Source organism: Scleropages formosus, chromosome 17 (assembly GCF_900964775.1).
Source record: "Scleropages formosus chromosome 17, fSclFor1.1, whole genome shotgun sequence".
NCBI classification, from domain to species: Eukaryota; Metazoa; Chordata; class Actinopteri; order Osteoglossiformes; family Osteoglossidae; genus Scleropages; species Scleropages formosus.
Window position 1 is genome coordinate 24,513,366 of NC_041822.1, and position 20,081 is coordinate 24,533,446.

The 20,081-nt window shown below is 49.5% G+C and overlaps 1 protein-coding gene across 8 annotated transcripts in view; it reads right to left on the minus strand.

Annotated features, from left to right (window-relative positions):
• The window catches only part of kdm2ba (lysine (K)-specific demethylase 2Ba), a 48,923-nt gene that overhangs the window by 17,518 nt on the left and 11,324 nt on the right, over positions 1–20,081 (minus strand). For 6 of the 8 annotated variants that reach the window (XM_029259593.1, XM_029259591.1, XM_029259592.1 and 3 more), the window contains exons 3-6: positions 19,898–20,049; positions 14,393–14,519; positions 12,914–13,266; positions 11,170–11,256 (exon numbers count right to left, since the gene is read on the minus strand). In XM_029259593.1, coding sequence (XP_029115426.1) covers positions 11,170–11,256; positions 12,914–13,266; positions 14,393–14,519; positions 19,898–20,049 — 719 coding nt within the window. Of the gene's footprint in view, positions 1–11,169; positions 11,257–12,913; positions 13,267–14,392; positions 14,520–17,570; positions 17,665–19,897; positions 20,050–20,081 lie in introns of those variants that run through there. The other 2 variants (XM_029259595.1, XM_029259596.1) reach the window with 2 other exon arrangements.

The following is a 20,081-nucleotide window of genomic DNA, read 5'->3' on the forward strand; positions in this document are numbered from 1 at the left end:
CCTCTCTTAATTACCATGTTTTGGACTTATCTTTTTTAAACAGATGAGTCTTGTGACAGCCAGTGCTGCTCTTTTTCTTTGTAGCAAAAATTACTCTGTTCCACCGCGGTATCTGGACCTGATACACACGGTTGTAAAAGGCACAGGTGATCGACCAGGGAGAGACAACGTGACGCACCAAGTGGCGCAGTGCTTAGAGTGGTCAGAGGACCTGCGTTCGGACTCCCATCCTCCTGTTGTACCTTGTTATACCAAGGAATTTACCCGGCAGTGATACAGTAAAAACGACCCTGCAGTACAAATGGGTAAATGAGTGTAAGTAGCCTAGCGTACAAACCTAACGGTAACAGCAACAGAAACAGACTTTTACACCCCGGCACACGACAGCTGAACAGGGGTTTAGAAGCCCTGGCCCTTTTACAATCAGTACGTCGGGATGCCAGACCCCGCTGCCCCACGCGGGTTCCCGCTCCAACATCCCTCTGTAATACGCTAAGTGAGCTCAGCGCCCCATTACCATATTTTTCAAGAAATGATGATCTGCACGTGTGGATTGCAGCTGTTTCGCTGTGTGCTCAAGGAACACCCGTTCCCGCGTGGTATTTTTGGGGTAAATACGAAGCACAGACTGTTGAACGTGAACTCATTGCATTAAGCAGGTGGAATGGGAGGAAACAGCAGTTTCAAATATGAGACCTTAAAGCAACAACTGGTGTCACAGTAACATGTGCAGCAGGTGTGACAACATGGTCTGGATTTTGAACACCATATTGGTGTTTATTACAGTAATAACTTACGCGACACGTTTCTCCAAAGCAGCTTAGAGCATCAGGGTACTTACACTGATTTCCCCATTTACCCATTTATAGAGCAGGGTCATTTTTAATTTTTACTGCATCAGTTCAGGGTAAGTAGCTTGATTAAAGGTACTAGAGCAGGAGGTGGGATTCAAACCTGCAACCTTCGCATTTAACGAAGCAGCTCCAACCACCACACCCCCTGCTGCCCCACCGAAGTAACTATATCTGTTAAAAACGCCTTTGATGGAGCAGCCGATTGGTCACGTGTTCAGCGATAATGACCGCAGCGTCATTTCCGATCGGCCAAATCGACACTAAAATTTGCCGTCGTCATCATCGTCATCATCGTCATCAGCATCATTCGCTCCGCTGAGTTTTGTGCCGTAAATGAACAGCGTTGGTCCGTTTTGCGCGCGGGCCGGTCACAGTTTTACACCCTTTTAAGTTTACTTATTACTGATTGTTGAAAAATGAACAGCTTATCAAATAAAATTCAGATTTGCTGTTCATATCTTACACTTCGAAGGAGAAAACGCTAACAGAACCAATTTAATTGTTCCATATTTCAAAATGTACAGTGCAGCAGGGGGCGTAGTGGTTACAGCCCCTGCCTTGTGTGCCTGGGTTCGAAGCCCATCTTCTGCTGTAGTACCCTTGATCAAGGTACTTAACCATGATACGGTAAAAATTACAATGCTGTAAAACGGTAAATGTGCGCGCGAAAAATTTTCTCGATGGTATCGACAGAAACCCTGGGCCTGAAAGTCGCTGTTACCATCATTTCAGATGCACCAGGTCATGTGACCAAGGTGCGCGAACCGTGCTGAGATACGGTGAGTCTTCATGAGCTCCATACCATCCCCAGGAGTGTATGTGCAGCTGCACATATGTGTGCATGTGACTTTTACACCAGTACTGTACACCAATATAGCAACTGTTGCATGTGGTGCATGTACACGTTTTACAGCGTTAAATGTGGTATATGTGCCCGTTTTACACTGCATGCGGTGTACGAACACATTTTACATCCGAAGCTGAAAGTTTGCACGGGACCAGAGCGTTAATATTTGCGATATTTGAATTTTACACTTCCATTCCCTCTGCATGAAAAACAGATCTTCTTATATAAACTGTAGCTGCTTCCATGTTGATCGCAAAGCGACCGAACGTCTTCCTGTAACAAGTTCCACCTGTCAGCTGAGGGGTGTGAGCGCAGTGTGTGAGGGAGGGCACGGCGCTCTTGTCCCCCCCCCCCCCACCAACAGCAGAAAGAACCCGGCGGGTCAGAAGGGTCCGCCTCATTGTTCTTCTCCACGGAGGCCCCTCCCCCACGGAGGCCCCTCCCCCACGCCAGCCCGCCGCCTCTCAGATCCCTTAAAGGGCCAGCGTGCCATGAGGCGGTGAGCGAAGGGTTAAAATCCCATCCACCTGACGGCAGAGGTGGCGCATCATGGAGCCGCACTCCTATAGCATGCGTACGAGAAACAGGACGCCTCCTTGGCTGCGGTCGAACGTTTCCTCCCGACAGGAAACACGACAACGCGTCACCTGTCACCTTCCACGTGTTCCGCACGGCCGCCCTCTTTCCGATAAACTACCGCGAGTGTGTCTGTGTCTCGGAGTGTCCGCGAGGCCGTCGTCGCCGCTCGTCCAGGCGTGCGTCCGCGGCGGCCGAGGCTCGCAACCAGCCGGGCCGGTAGGTCAGGGCGAGGCAGCGCTACCTTTACTACGGTAAGCGGACGTAACTGCCGGGGCCCGGAGCGGGAGCGGTGCGTTTCAGGGCCCACGTATCGCAGGGCGCTGGTGGAAAGAGCCCCTGGGCGTCACGCGGTAAGAAGCCAGGAAGCGGCTCCCGCCCACAGCGCCCGCGTGTGCCAGGGGTCAAGGGTCACGCGAGAAAGACGCGGAAATGGCCCTTCGTGCCGTGCCTGGGGGGGGGCTTCCTGCCCAGAAAACAGCGACTCCTCGTACGCGACGAACACACGGCTGGAAAACCACGTGACACAACAGCCGCCCCCTCGGCCCCTCCGCCCCCCGACACGTTCCGGGGCGCCTCAAGGAGCCTTTGGCATCTAACGCACTTGTGGACATGCAGACGCGGGAGATCGCTGGAAAAAAACTTTCAAAGATACTTGGATCAAGTTAGGTCCACTCCGACAGCGCTAACAAAGAGAACACACACACACACACACACACACACACACAGAGCGTGGACGAGCACTCGGCAAAACAAGATCAACACGGCACCCCTTGCACTCAAAAGACGCAGGTTTGAATCCCACCTCCTGCTGTAGTACCCTTGATCAAAGTACGTATCCAGAACTGATACGGTAAAAATTACCCTTCTGTATAACTGGGTAAATCATGGTAAGTAATATAACATGGTAAATCGCTTGGGAGAAAAGCGCCAGATAAATGTAACACACTTTTAGCTCTTCCTTGTGGAGCGATCCACCAGTTTCCCTCCTCCCACCAGCACCCCTCCTCCCCCCTGTGCAGCGCATGGCTTCCTTAGGCATCAGCCCCCCCCTCCCCCATAGGCCCCCCTTTAACTCCTCACACACACACACACACACACACACACACACACACACACACACACACACACACTCCCTTTGCTCCGCCACAAAAAAAACACAAGCGGTGGAACGAGATAAAGGGACGCAGGGAAACGGGAGGAAGGAGAGGAACGTTGAGCCTTCGCAAAACACACAACACACACACACACACACACACACACACAGACTACAGCACACTGCACTTTTCATCGACGGCTCCCTTTCCAAACTGAGGGAGGGTGGGAACAGAGAAACCCCAGCGCTCGAACCCGACACCCCCCCCCCCCCAGGATCTGACCTGCTCGGCCTCGGAGTCATAATCGTCCTCGTCGGCGCTCAGTGACAAGGCCATGGCTGTGTCATCGTCCGCCCCGCGCGCGCCTCACTGACACGGCTCGCGGAGCCGCGAGAGCCTGCTGCCGCCTGCCGCCCGCTGGGCCCTCCCCTCCACGCACGGAGGGGCCGATCGCACACGCAGCCACACGGCCGCCGCCTCATGAATATGCGCCGGGGAGGGCCCTGCGAGGCGGGGCCCAGCCAATGGAGAGACAGATGGCGCTTGGATTACAAGGTGCTCTACAATGGGGGCCCCTCATCAGCTGGTCTTACACTCCTTACACACTGGCGGGCTGGGGGAAGGAGGTGGGGGGGGCACGGGGGCCAAGGGGTGTGTGGAAGACCACGCCACACGGACTTCCTCAAAACACCCCGCGTCGGGATCGAAACAGAAAGGAAACCGCGAGTCTTACGGCTTGGGGAGCGCGTGTTCTTTCGCACCACTTGTGGAAAGCGGCCAGACTGCGCCCCCCCCCTCCCCCCGGCCTCCTGCTCGCACCCCCACCGGGGGACGATCGGTTGCCGCTCGCTCGATTGCTCTCCCCTTAGTGTTGGCAGGGGGCGAAGCACGGGGCAGTTAAAGGATTCGCTCTGAGATCATATTTGCATGACAATTGACAAACATGTCACACCTGGTGACACCCCCGGGGGCCACTCTGTTTACAGCGCTTACTGCATCTGTGCTGGCAAAACACGGTTAATAAGCAGCGCCAAACGTAGTACACGGAAAGAGAGACGGTCAAAGTTAGCCGGACTCAAAAAGGAGGTGAACAGAGGTCTCGTGTGGATAAAAAGAAGCCACTAAACGTTGCAGAAAGAAAACGAGTTTTTGCAAGATAAACGGAAAAGTCTTATCGCTATAATATTAATGAGGAACAGCCGCCAAATGTGGCTCATGATTCCTGTTCCTGGATTAATGGAGAAACATAAATGAACTGAAGTAATCATGAAATACAATTGAAACAATTTATATGAATAAAACTGTGAATTTCACAAATTTAGCTCCAAAGGACTGAAGGTTGGTGGTTCAAGGCCCACTCTCCACTGATTTAGCCTGCACAGCTGTATACACACACACACATTTTCTGAACCGCTTGTCCCACAGGGGGTCGCGGGGAACCGGAGCCTAACCCGGCAACACAGGGCGTAAGGCCGGAGAGGGAGGGGACATATCCAGGACAGGATGCCAGTCCGCCGCAAGGCACCCCAAGCGGGACTCGAACCCCAGACCCACTGGAAAGCAGGACCCGGGCCAACCCACTGCACCACCACACCCCCGCACAGCTGTATAATTATTATTATTTTCATTATTATTATTATTATTATTATTATTACTACTACACTAGGACCTTGTGCTGCAAACATCAGAGTTAAGAATTTTCAAAGATTTTTTTTAATAGAAAAATTTGTTGTCTTTTTTATTTAATTAACTAACTGTTGCTGAGTTTATGTCGCCCGCAGTTCTGCATCCAGCCATTAGTTGGCAGTAAAACACACCCAGATAGAGCTGGAATGTGGGACTGCACTCATTTAACAGGTTTCCGTAATGTTTACAGCTCATGTTTCCTCTCCCTTAGTGCTGGTCGTCAGTAACAAGATGCGGAGCGTTGCACACGTTTGTGGGATAAATTAGTCAAACAGCACTGAGTTTAGGAAAACAATTTTTTTTGTCATTTTAAATTAGTTTTAACCTGGTATAGCTCAAAGTGAATAAACATATTCAAATAAAAGTCTTAAAGTGTATTTTTTTTATTTATTATAGGTACACTTGGACCGCAGTGTACAAACACAACTGGAACCAGAACTCTGTTCGTAACTCAAATCGTTCATAAGTCCAACCACTACGTCACAATCAATGAAAGCCTAATAATACAGGCATCTCTCGATTTATTTATGTGTTATGTACAAAAACATCAGGAAAACCTGTAATGAATAAAAAATTTGCTTTATTACATTTTTATCAGCAGCTCATCAGATACTTTACTTTAACCAACATTAAAGTTAATTCTACATAAAATCCATGAACTTCACCACCTCCTATTCGATGTGTTTCTGCTTTACACATGAGAGACGTTGCCATGTACCTCCTGCACATCAGGTACAAAAGAAGCGTACCGAGGGATCGCGCGGGGATAGCAAATTAAAATGTTTGACCTTAAATACTACTTGTTTCATTTGCGAATGAGGAAACAGCAAAATTGGCAATGAGCATAGAGTCTGTTCCTCACCCAAACGTGTAATATCCGACTCTTGAATATTCATTGAATATATATATTTATCTTTTAATGATCATTGATTTGCAATTTTTTTCTTTTAACTGTATTTTGTGCACTGCTCTACTTTCTAAAGTTTCTGCAGACCTGACCTGTATTTCCATTTGCCACCAGTAGTTGGCAGCAAAATGCACTCAGACAAAATAGAAACACAGTGTTGGTGCTCAGGGGGACGGCTTCACGGAGAACTGCTAGACTGATGTCATTCAGGATGCTTTATATTTACTATAGTTATATCCGAGACTTTTACAGAAACTGCCCCGAATATACATCAAAGTATGTTTCTATTATTACGCTTTTATTGATTGCATAGGTAACGAAGCAAACAGAAAGTTTACAGACCAACACATTGCGTATGTGGTTTTAAGTTATAAAAGACTATTTTAGTATATGTGCTGCCAAAGTGAGCACAAATGAAAATGAAAATGAACATTAAAGTGTTGTGATGAACTGGCATCCAGACCGTGATGTTTCCAGGATACGCTCTGGAATGCAGTGACCCTGCATGGGATGAGCGGTTGATGGAAATAAAATAAAAAAATTAAAAATGTTACTGCAGATTTTCAATTCAGAATTGCTTTATCCAAGATCTTTACAGAAGCTAAACTGTGAACTAATCGAAACACATCTGTATTATTAAGCTTTTATTGTTTATGCCACAAGGGGGTGCGGTGGCGCAGCAGGTTAGACCGGGTCCTGCCCTCCGGTGGGTCTGGGGTTCGCGTCCAGCTTGGGGTGCCTTGCAATGGACTGGCATCCCATCCTGGGTGTGTCCCCTACTCCTCCAGCCTCGTGCCCTGCGTTGGCTTCAGTTCACCGCGACCCCGCTTGGGACAAGCAGTTTCAGTCAATGTGTGTGTATTCATAGTTACAAAAAGACTTCCATCTCCATTTGTGTTTATAAACCTAGAGCCCAGAGTATTATGTTTTTTAATTATTATTTTTATTATGGTCTCAGGTCTCACATTTTACCTATTAATAGCTGTGCTCTAGTGTGCTACAGGTGGACCGCATGTATTGCTGCATTCAATGGATATTGTATTTATTTACCACCTGCAGAATCCAAATATGGTGTAAAATGATGATACTTCTAAAAATGACCGATAAGCACAATTTATGCATGCAGTTCGTTGGTTTGACAGTAAGTCATTCTCATTTAAGCAACGTGTGCGAGTTCCTGTATTCACTCTCATATATAATGAGGTGTGTTTATTTAGGGGGAAGAAATGTAATTTCAAAATGTAGTCGTTGATATATTTTTTTACTGCATATTAACGTATTTATGCAAAGTGTAACATAGTCATCATTAATAGAGTTCTGAAGGGCACTAATTAAGCCATAATGAAAATTATACTATTGAAGTGTTTTTTTTTCCCCAACTTATCCTCAACTCTACTGCCCAATTAATTAGAAAGTATTTTTTGTAAGTTATAGCTATATTCATGAATTTTGCATTGCCATAACTCATAAGTAAATCGAGGGACGTCTGTGATTTGTTTTATTTTAAGCCTTTATTTATTGTGACTTTAACGGAAATGAGACTTTGGACTTATGAACAAATTGGGTTAAGAACAGGTTTCGGCAGAAATTGCGTTTGGAAGCCGAGCAGCCGACGTGTTCTAGAATCACTGAGAACCTTCTTTTGTTTCACATGCATGAAGCAGCGAGGAGGCCCACAGCTTGTCCACATGTGTGTACGAGTCAGTCCTTCACTCCCTCTTCCCTCCATACTGGCTCCTGTCCAGACATAAACTCATTTACAAATGCGAACACATTATTTCTATTATTACGCTCGTCGTAGCTACTCGAGGAAAATGTTGCAAAAAGGAAGGCATTTCCTGGAGCTCGAACCTGCAACCTTCACATCATCAGCCCGAAGGACCTGTGGTGCCTGCTGGCACACCAAACACGTTGCATGGAAAATACTAGAAAAATGGAGTTTGACAATGAAACTAGGGGAATTACAGGGTTCTGGTGTCTCATCATTGTTACACACACACACACACACACACACACACACACACACACACACACACACACACACACACACACACACACACACACACACTCTCTCTCTCCCTGAATACTTCCTCCTTGGCAGAAGTGCCTAAACATGTAGCGCGGTGCAGAACCATGCTAGACATTTTTAATAAAGCGCAGGATCATAAATCAGTCCTCCATAAATCCATTTCCAGCATTCTTTCTCCCCTTTCTTTGGAAGCATCTTCTGAAACCACTGACACGCTTCTGCTGCCAATTACTGGTCACGTGGCGGTGAGGGAGGAGGGGAACCGAGGGGCGGAGGGGCTCCTTCACATCAGGAGCTGGCAGTCATGAGGAAGCTGGCGTCACGCGCAGGGTTTGGATCCCTATTTCGGTCCGCAGGCCACGCCTCCCTCGGCGCCGTTACATTTATTTCTCCATCTGACACTTTCCTCCAAAGTGACTTGCTGCATAAAGACACTTGCACTAATTTACCCATGTATACAGCAGGGTAAGTACCTTGATCAAAGATACCGCATGGCAGTGCGGTTCAAACCTGGGTCCCTCAGGTTCAAAGGTGGTAGCTCTGAGCACTACGCCCCCTGCTGGTGATGTAACCTGCGCACCTTTCTGCGGAGCTGTGATCCATGATACGCGTCAGAAGAAAGAAATGGTAACCAGGCGCCGATCCCGGTGTTACTCTGTGACGCTGTTCACCCCGGGCCATCGATGCAGAGCGACGATGTAATAACTGACAATATTATTATATTCACAACTGGCATATGAAGTCATCCATCACTCATTTCCGAAGCTGTTGTCCTCATGTACCCGTGGGGTCCTCGCACCGCAGCCGTCAGACGTGCGGGAGCCTCCAATATGGGGTGAGACCTAATCGGGTCCCGTTACGCCCTCTGGCCTAATAGGAGCCAGGCTGCTGCCGGTGGCCTCGTCCTTCGGTGAACGAAACCTCACGGAGAACATCTGTCTCAGGATCACGGATGAGCCGATGAAGCCCTGACGGATGAAGGATCGTTCAGGAATGACACCCCCCCATGATGAAGGTGTTCAGGCGATAGGGCTTCACAGTACATGTTGAGTGCGTAGCCTTATGGGTATGAACTCTTATGCAGACACAGTAGACAGGGTAAGGTACACCCCGTACACTCATTTTACCTGCTTTCTTTTTGTTCTCCAAAGCAAGTTACAGTGTTAAGTTGCTTACACTGATTTACCCATTTATACAGGTGGGTAATTTGTATCACTTCGTGTAAACACCCTGTTTAAGGGCACCGCAGCAGGGGGTGGGATTCAAACCAGAGATGTAAGAGTCCAAAGGCAGCAACTCTAAGCACTACGCCACCTGCTGCATTTGCAGACACACCACAGACACATCCAGTAACATTGAAGTAGTAGCAAATATAAGGTGACAAAAGTCTGCAGAAAACGCAGTAAATACCATACTTTTACTCACAGGGCGTCTAAGTTATATGAGCGCACAAGTGTAACCGGAAACAGTAGAAAAAATATATTACTGTAAGATATATAAACAGATACCAGTGTAAAAGCTTAACTGTACTCTACTAACTGTACTCTACTAGTTCTGATTCTTAAAATTCCCGCAGGTGTGATTATCGATTATGACGTGTGCATCAGACGCTGATACACCCGTGTATGCAGCAGGGTAATTTTTACTCTATCAGTGCAGGGTAAGTGCTTTGCTCTCGTTGGTGCAGGGGCACCAACCACTACGCCACCTGCTGCTCATATTGAGTTATCGAATGATGACCCCCACCGGAAAGATCGTGATGCGTCCAGGTGTCCGACACGTGCGGGCAGAGTCTCGAGCGACGGACACGGCGGACCCTGCTGGCGGAACGCGGACTCGCGGAGGCAGCGCTGAAATGAGCCCCTTTTCCTCGTTACGCTCTCATTAGACACTCCACAGCCCCCTCCCCCGAGTGAAATTATGCAAATGACTTTCACCTGAGCTCCAGGGAGAGCATGCTGGGAATAAAGATAAAAGCGGCGCTGACATTAAACTGCTGCCACGGTGTGAAGTATGATTCTGCGTGGGCCTTTTTTTAGCCGATTTCCCTCCGCGGTGAAAAGTACAGTCGTTCAGCGCGGTACAAACATAACCTTGCAGGAGCCGCCGGCGTTCGCTGGAACGTGAAAAAGAGGCGCCCTTTGAAATCACAGCGCAATAAGACGGCGCCTCCAACTTGTTTGCAAGTGCAAAGTCACTTTCACGACTAAGTCACAATCAACAAAAGATTAATTGATAATAATGCAGCCGTCCCTTGATTTATGTATAGCTTTAGTTCTTTAGAGACGCTGGAAATTGATACAAATTATCCAATTGGTTATATATACAGCATGCTGTATATTTAATAAATATTTTATGAATATGTTACAGAAATATATATAACATTTAACTTCAAACTAAGAATAAAAATAATGATTGAAAATAAAAATGTAAAAATTAATGTTTTATTTAGAAGGGGGGTAGAGTGCTGTGACGGGTTTGTCCTGGTCCTGCTCTCTGGTGGGTCTGGGGTTCGAATCCCGATTGGGGTGCCTTGTGACGGACTGGCGTCCCGTCCTGGGTGCGTCCCCTCCCCCTCCGGCCTTACGCCCTGTGTTGCCGGGTTAGGTTCCGGCTCTCCGCGACCCCACTCGGGAGAAGTGGTTTTAGTCAGTGTGTGTGTGTGTGTGTATATACACATCATCTCCGTATTCGGCGCCAATTGTTGACTGATCTCATAAACTTCTGCGAGGTTTCTCATCACGCTGCTGACCACCGACACTCAGGAACAGCAGACGTGAGCTGTAGACACCGTGGAAGTGAGTTGAATTAAAGCGGCCCCACAGCTCAGCTGCTCTTTACTGCCATCTATCCGCTTGGAGGACAAACAGAGGTCATATCTGCCCCACAGCGGACAAATATTAGATACCGATAAGAGTAGGAAGCACAAAAAAAGAAAAATTTTAAATCTTTATATCCTTGTAACACAGCGGTCACTTTATATTCAGCAGCAGTTAAAGACACACCAGCAGCCTGTATCGAAACCTGCAGCTGAAACGATCGCCCGGCTCGTTTCATCGACGACCACCACCGCGTTCGCTTCGCCACGCAACTCGGACGCACGTGAACCGCACGGCGAAGGTGACCGCAGCCGACGTGCCGGAAGGCCGACCCCAGGGGCGGGGCCCTCTTACCTTGACCGCCGCTGTGGGCCACCCTGCGACAGGGACGCCGGTCAGAGCCATCTGGGGGTCTTCGTCCGCGCGCTCCTTCAGGACCGCCTGCCGTGGGGTCGCACGAGAGGACATGTCAGCGACTCTTATCGCTCCCGAATCAGATGCCCGTTTGCACGCGTGGGCCACGGAACCCAGGGAATGCTGGGTAATAATGACTTGAGACGGCTGCTCAGCGCATCTCGTCCGTAACTCTGGTTCTCGCACTTGTCCAGGTGTTACCTGTGCGGTTTCCTAGGCAACTGCGGGGCCTGTCGGTCACATGTCGAGGGCAAAGTGCATGTTAGTGAGCTTTTGTGTGTTCCCTTCTGTCACAATGTGAGGTTTTTACACAAAGCTGCTTACACTGATTTACTCTGGGAATTTTTTGCTGTCTCAGTTCAGGTTCGGGGGAAACTACAACAGGGGGTGGGATTTGAACACGGAGCCGACTAATAAAGTTCCTAAAACCAGGAGTGGGGGGAGCTGACGGGAGCAACGTTCACTGCGGTAACAGCTGGGGGGGGGGGGGGGGGGTCACAGTTATTATAACTATTATCACCATTATCACAGACATGACTATTACTGTTACTGATACTTGGTTTTAGGGTATTTTACAAATCTTCCCCTTTGTGCGTTGCCCGTTTACACAGCAGAGTAAATTTAAGTGGTGTGATTTCGGTGAAGTGCGACGCTCTAAAGGCCCCCCAGGTCCGCGCTCCGGATCGCGGCTCTACCTGCTCCCCCTCACATTGTCGGCGCGCCTTTCATTTTCCGTTCTGTGCGGCAAACGCCTGCAGTTTTCGAAGTAAAAATGAGAAAGGAGCGCTGTGCTCGCGAACAATGTGAGCTTTCCCACAAAAGGGGCTCTTTTGCTCCTTAATTCTGCTGAAGTCGGACGTAGCCCCAAAGCGCTCGCGGACGACGGCGCCGCGGGTCCCGGGTGCGGACCACGTACCATCGTTTGGGTACTGTGTCTGGGTACATCTGCTCCGCGCTCCATGTTTTACCTTCTGGGTGTACTGAGCGCCGGTGTGGTTCTGCATGAAGGATTTACACGAGCTCTTCACCTTACAAACACGTGGGACTGGGTGTCTGTTCACAACTCGATTTGTTCATAACTCGAAAGCCAGTTTTAAAAATGAGCCACAGTCAATGAAAACTCAATCATACAGATGTCCCTTGATTAATGTACTGGTTAGTTTCTGTAAAATTAAAAAAAATAAAACTTAAATTGAAAACTAAAATGAATTAATGAGTCATACCTATAATTAAGGTTAAATAAATATTAAATTAGATTTAATTTAAAACGGGTGAAAGTAAAAACCCGACAAACCCCACAAACTCTTGTTCAATACTAATTATGGACGGATTCATCCCATGAACACGAGCGCCGCTCCTCATCTCAATCACCAGCACTCAGGGAGCGCAGACACAGGCTGTAAACACTGTGGAAGTGGATTGAATGAAGGTGGCTCCGCACTCCCATTCTGCCGCGGGCGGTAATGCAGCTAAACCCTGGATGAGTTCCCTCCACCTGAGACAGACTTTAGAAGCTGAAAATAAATGAATAAAATGCTTGTATCTCTGAAGATTCACAACTTTGCTGCGTCACACCTAGGAGGGCTTGTAACACAAGGACCAGCGTAAAGCGACAGAAATGGTAAAAGCAGGTGAAACACGCGGTCGAGACCGCTCGCGGTGAAGGGGGCGCCGGCGCTCTGACCGTCATGTCCTCCAGCAGAGCCTGGGGATCCTCCGGGGCCATCGATGCGCGCCTCCCGCCGTCCGGGTACGACTCCAGCTTCTCCACCAGGGCCTTGAGCCCCTTGAGTTCGAACTCGGTGAGGTGCGTCCACCTGGCGGTGTGCTCGGAGCCCGGAGAGCCGCACGGGGTGTTGGCGAAGTCCACCAGGCGCTCTCCCGGCCCGTAGGGGGCGTCCTGTTTGAAGGCGCTGGTGGAGGCCGGGGGGAAGGGCTCCTCCCTGCCCTCGGGTCGCCCCCCGTAGCCCCCCCACGGACCCCCATCCATGTCCACTCTCGCTTCGCTGCAGATGCTCTCGCTGCTCAGCTGCCTCTCTGCATGGGAGACAGAACAGGCCAGAGCGCAGGGGTTCGAGTCGCCTCCCCGTGGAGGAAAACGGGATGCTATGACATCGCCGTGGCGATGTATTATACGGATGTATTCGCATGGATGACGTGACCAAAATTCTGCCAGAAAAATTAACATTTCATCTGTATGATAATTCAGAGAAATGTTTAGGTGTCTGGACACCTTTTTGTGCCCTGTTACATTTTGATACGTGACCACACCTGTGATACACTGTAACCTCTTGCCCCTCCCTTGAGGATGTGGACGCATTGGTAATTTGTCACTGTTCCCTTTTTACCCTGGTGTGGCCCCTGCTCACCAGTAATAAATATACTTAGCTGATGCTTCTCTCCAACAAGCTTAGATTTACCCATTTATACAGCTGGATCATTTTACCAGAGAAATTCAGGGTTGGTACCTTGCTCAACAGTAGTATCGCTAGAGCAGCGGGATTTGAACCTGTGACCTTTGGGTCTGAGGCAGTATAACCATTATAGGAGTTCCCATATACATCTATGTGTGAGATCAGAGGATGAAGAGAAGGGATTTTTTAATAGAGACAATAAAAAAGACGAAAGATCAGTCTGAGCGCAGATGATTGCCGAAGTCCCCCTCGTTCGACACGTTAACACGCGCGTTGTTCCCGACGATCCGACACGGTTCTCAGACGGCAAAGCTATGCTATTAATACTTTGTTCCCGGGATCGGGGAAACGCCTCTCTTGGCCTGCAGGTGCGCTGACCGATGAGAGATCATCCATTGTGTGGATGCGATGGGGAAACATGGGCAGGAGCGCGAGCGCAATGAGCGTGGAAAGGGTCTGGGTTCGATGGCAGGGGCCACGGTGGGGGTTGGGGTGGGGGGGATTTTGCCCATTGGAAAAGTCATCGTGGGATCGGTATTTCGCAGCGCGGTAGCAGCGGTCAGACACATCATTCAGCGCTCAGTGAAGAACTGGACCTTCTTCCCACTCATGAAATGAAAGAAGGACATGAAGGCGATGGGCGGAAACCTCGGCGTGGTTAATAAGTCTCGGAGAAAACCACGGTAACATTAGAGTAACTTTAGCCAGAGCTCACCAGTTACACATTTCCATTGTTAATATTTGCTTACCAATCAGCATCGACTCCCCGGGAGAGTCCTGGCGGCAGTGCGAGGGTGCGCTGAAGCTGGGGGGGGGCCCCTCTAAGACATAGCGGCACATGGCATAGTCGAAGGGGCCGCAGGACGCGGAGCGGACCTGAAAGAGAGCAGTCTAGGCCTCAGGTCATTCACGTACGGTCTTCTTCCAGTCCGCTCCGGGGGACTTGTAATCGAGCAGCAACACAGCTGGTGCAGAGCTTATGGGCGTGGTGCCCTGGTGCCCTGGGTTCGAACCCCACTGCTGCTGCAGTAGTGTCGGTCAAGGTATTTACCGTGGATTCAGAGAGTAAAAACAGGACAATTCATTCTCAGGAGGCATGAGAGCCACACAAGAAGTTCAGGGTCAGCAGGTGGTGTAGTGGTTTAATGTGCTGGCTTGCAGATGAAGGACCTGGGTTCAAATTCCATTTGCTCAAGGACCTTCCACTGATCCAGTACAGTGAAAATTGCGCACATCTCACAGTTACACAACTCTCCAGTTTACACAGCGGGGTAATTTTTTACCGTGTTCACTCAGGGTAAATGCCTAGATCAGTGGTTCTACAGCAGGAGATGGGATTCGAACCCCAGTCTTTCGGACACAAGGCGAGAGAACAAACCACCACACCACACCACACCACACCACCCCCTGGCTCTAAGAAGAATCATTAGGTTTGGCTGGGAACGTCGCCCCTTTCTCGCGCTGGCGCTGGGCTCCCGTTTCCTCTCGCATCCCTGTTTTGTTCTTGGCGCCGTCGCCGGCGGTAAAAATAGACGGCCCATCGTGGCTGTTCTCCTGGGCAGAGCCAGGGGACGGCATTCTGGGAATTTATGGCCCGCTTCGGGGGGAGGGGGACTGAGTTCGGTGTCTTCGGATGTTTCTCAGGAGAACCACAATGCTCTCTGACGCCCGATTCGTACCACGGCGCCCACTCAACCACCCCCCCCCCCCGACCCCTTTCATAACGCCGAGAATGGACTGAGCTCCAGGTAAATCCAATTTTTCTTAGTCACTCCAGCGAAAGCCAAATATACTTCACAACGCAGAGGTGGTTAGGCACGACACGCAGTTCGGTTCATTCCAGTCGCACGCTTTTGGTCCTCAGCATTTACAGATGAATTGGAATCAAAGGTCTGTTCGTAACTTGATTTGTTTGTAAGTCCGACCACTACGTTGCAACTGGCAAAATCTTCAAAATACAGATGCCCCTCCATTTATTAAGAGACTAAATTATGTAACAGACTTCGATAAAGACCTAATGAATTAAAAATTAGAATGAAAAACTTTTATTTGTACTACTACTGCAGGACTTATATTTTATTGTCTTTTAATAACTTCAAACAGCATGTGCCGCCTTCATCAGCGTCTGCCCACTTTCTTTTTGTTTTATTATCTCTACAATCAATAAAATATTATCTGCACAATCAATAACAGAGACGGGCCCTGATTTATTTGCCGTGAAGCTTCTGTAAAAGTCTTGGATACAGCGATAAGTAATAAATACTTTGTCAGACTTTTTTTACTTTAACATTTGTGATAACTCTAAGCTGCATTAAAAATAAAATTATTTTTAAATTAATGTTTAGAAACAAAAAAAATTCCAGAAACCCCTCCTGTAGATCGATTGATCACAAAACTTGCAACATTTCTCGTCTTTTTTATTGATCGCCAGCACCGAGGAGCCAGGAAGGGGGCTGAACTGAGGCCTTTCCGCATCCCTGCTCTCTTGGGCCTTTGGGCTCTTTAGTGCCACCTAGAGGCTGGTGCAAAAATGCAGGTTGTGTTTCCATTTCTTGGAAATAGACAAGAGGAGAGACAACGAAAAGAAATAAATTCACAGGTAAGGAAAGGTTTTTGTGTCTTTGAAAATTTGTAACTCAGATGTTTGTAACAAGAGGACCCAGTGCACTCTGGAACACCAGCACAGTCATAGCAGCAGAACAGTCATCTGTGGGGTATCTCTGGGGTGTCTCTGCGGTATCTCCACAGTATCCCTAGGGTATCCCTGCAGTATCTCTGGGGTATCTCTGCAGTATCCCTGGGGTATCTCTGGCGTATCTCTGGGGTATCTCTGCAGTATCTCTGGGGTGTCTCTGCGGTATCTCCACAGTATCCCTAGGGTATCCCTGCAGTATCTCTGGGGTATCTCTGCAGTATCTCTGGGGTATCTCTGCAGTATCTCTGGGGTGTCTCTGCGGTATCTCTGGGGTGTCTCTGCGGTATCTCCACAGTATCCCTAGGGTATTCCTGCAGTATCTCTGCAGTATCCCTGGGGTATCTCTGGGGTATCTCTGCGGTATCTCTGCGGTATCCCTCTGACCAGCCCCTAATCATATCACTTTAATATTTAAATTGCCTTCTTGGCACAACAAATTGTATACACTTGTATTGCGAAAGAACTGGTTCAACAGTTTCATGAACGGTATTTCGTAACAAATATTAATTAAGCGAATAAAAAACCATTAAACTCAAGGAGATAATAGGCAATAATAATACATTGTGTATCGCTGACAAGTGACGGCAGAAACTATGGCCATTATTACTTGTTAAAGTACTTCACTTCTTTCTAATCAGGCCTCGAGCGAATTATTTCGGAATTCGTTTGAAGGCGAAGCAACGGGAAAAGCAAACAAGTCGCTGAAGGGATTCATAACATTTTCTGAGCAATTTTAATGCGCAGATGCTGTTCTTTCATAACGGAAAATTAGCAGTAAATGATTCATTGCTCAACCCGGCGACCCCGAAATCTGCTCACGCCGAGGCGTCGGGAAGAACGAGGAAAAGTCCGGAACAAACGTGGCGAGCGGCGGTAAACAGCGGTGCGCACACACCGTTACACCTGTCCGTACACACCTGCCTCACACACACACACACACACACACACACACAGAGCGGAGTTCAAAGCGCACCGTAAAGGACGCAACGTTCGGTTATCGTCGGGTTTGACACAACTAAACACACAAACACACGCAACCATAGTTTGTGCTCCCGTCACACGCCTTACTATATTATACTCTAGAACACACACAAGCATGCAGACGCATCACCTCGAGGAAAACACGCGCACTAAGGAACGCACACGTTAACGTGCCAGCAGGCTCACGCGGATAGAAGCGAGGCGTGGCATCGCTTTGGGGGAAACACACACACACACACACACACACTTACAGACTGGCCTTTGGCTTCACTCCTTCAGATAGGCTCTTGGTCTCATGCTGGGAGCACTAGAGAGGACGTGTCAGTGGCAGAGAGCCGACCTCATCCTGTGTGTGTGTGCGCGCGCGTGCCATGTGTACCCGGCTTGCCACTCTCCCCGCGCCACCACCATTAGCATGCACATCCAGATCCTCAATATTACAAAAATGCAAATGATCGTTTTCTCTCCCCTCTCTCTCCTTCTCCCTCTCCCTCTTTCCCCCCTCTCTCTCTCTTCCTCTTTCTCCCTCCCTCTCTCCCCTCTTTCCCTCTCCCTCTCTCTCTCTCCCTCTCTTTCCTGCTCACTCTCCCATCTTTCCCTCTCCCTCTCTCCCTCCCTCTCTCTCCCCCTCTCTCTCTCCCTCTCCCTCCCTCACTCACCTCTCTCTCCCTCTCCCTCTTGCTTGCTCTCCCTCCCTTTCTCCCCTCGCTCGCCCTCTCTCTCCCTCCCTCTCTCTCTCCTGCTCTCCCCTCTCTCTCCCTCTCCCTCTCTCTCTCTCTCTCTCCCCTCTCTCTCCTTCCCTCTCTCTCCTCTTTCTCCCTCTCCCTCTCCCTCTCTGTGTAATAACGTCCAAATTAGAGCAGCTAAAGGCTTCCCAGTTTCTCGCTCCACTCCTGGACAATAACGGAGCGAAGCGGAATGCCGTAAACAGATCTTTATTAGCACCTTAGTAACGACACCAAACATTGTAACCCCTGTAATGAAGCACAGAGTCCACGCTCGCCGAGCACCTCGGGGCACCAGGCGGCCGCACAGACGCACGGACACACACACACACACACAGTGCAGGCCTTCACACACCCTGTACACTCGCAACATATTTCAGTCGCCTTTTGGATGAAAGTGTCAGCTCGGCAGATAAATGAATTATTTAATCCCCGGACTCGATTCGAACCCGACCGCCTCGGCGCTACGCTTTCCGAACATCACCGCCGGTTACCCAGAATCCTCGGCCTGCGAAAAGGGCCGTGCGTTTCTGCAGATGACACGAGCAGTTCGGGGCTCTGCAGAGCGAGCGCATCGTCCCAGGACCGTTCGCTCGGCGATTTCAGGCAAAAATGGGCAGCAAATGGAGGATGGAGGCGAGATCTAGACATCGAGGGTTTGGGCGTCCGGAGAGATGCGTTTTGGGTAGAACTTCGGTTTTGAACAAGAGCTCTCCGGGGCGTCGATGCGTCACGCGGAAAAAGCCGCACGGAGCCCGTTTCTCCGTCGAAACTCAGCCGTTCATTTTGTCCACCGTAGAGGACATTGGTTTTTCGGCGACACCTCCCCGACGTTACGCACCGCGGCGCCGAGTCCGAACGCACCCGGCAGAGGACATTCTCTGCTTTTAAATGATACCACATGTTTGGGGGTGGGGCCTGGAAAACCTCCTCGAAATACATCCAAAAACATTTTTTGCTGGATTTAATTGAGTTACGCACGATGAGAGTCACACCGAACGGCTACGCGCTGCAGGAATTTCACATAAAAGTTACACAGCGAGCGCCGCGGATACACGCTGTCCGCCCTCCTCCCGTGACTCACCGTTCATTTCTGTCCGCTCTGGAGGACGTATGTTTTTCGGCGTATCTCCAAAACTGCACACCTTACAGGGGCTTGGACGGCTTACTACAAATACGGAGATGATAGACTGCAGCTAAGGGTTCCACACGATGAGGGTCACGCCAAGGGTTGGTGTGTGCGGACCAAAAAGGTGAAGGTGTCCTCCCGCAGACGTGTTCGGACTGACCTCTGAAGGTCTGGAGATGTGGGGCACCGGACCATCTCGCACCGGAGACGCTGGAGACCTACTGGCCTTTCGCTGCTCGCTCACAGCTGCTGATGCTTGGAGGCCAAATAGAGGCATGACTCACACACACACACACATTCACACATAATGTAATATTATGAAATATATAATACATCTCAGAATATTATCATTATTATTATTACTAGCAAGTCGCAACTTCTGCATCACAATAAAGGTAAAACTGAATGTTCTCCATAGATGTTTTACACGACGATTGTCCATCACGGACGCCCAGGACTCCAGCCGCCCTCTCTGATCTATTCCGAGCCTCATCCGTCACACCTCCGCCCTCATAATCTGCCGAACCCGAGTCACTGGGAATGTCCCCCCCGCAGGGGGCGCCACGACACCGTGTCATATGCATCTTGACCAAGGTTGCTATAGCAGGAGGGGGTTTCGAACCCGAGACCATGTGTTCAGCACTCAGTGTCACTGGATCCTGGGATTATGGTTAGGGTTAGGTGTTAATTCTGAGCAAATGGGGATCTTTTGGGCGGAGCTTACCTGAGGGTGGAAGGGGGCGTGGCCCTGATTCAGTCCCACCCCCTGGCAGTCTTCCGCGAGGTCCCCCGGGGAGACATAGCTCCGGCTGGACGACAGACCCCACGTCCTGCTGCTGGGAGAGGCCCCGCGGTGGAGACCACGGTCCAGGACCCCTGAGGGAGAAGGGCGACCATCCGCAGCATCA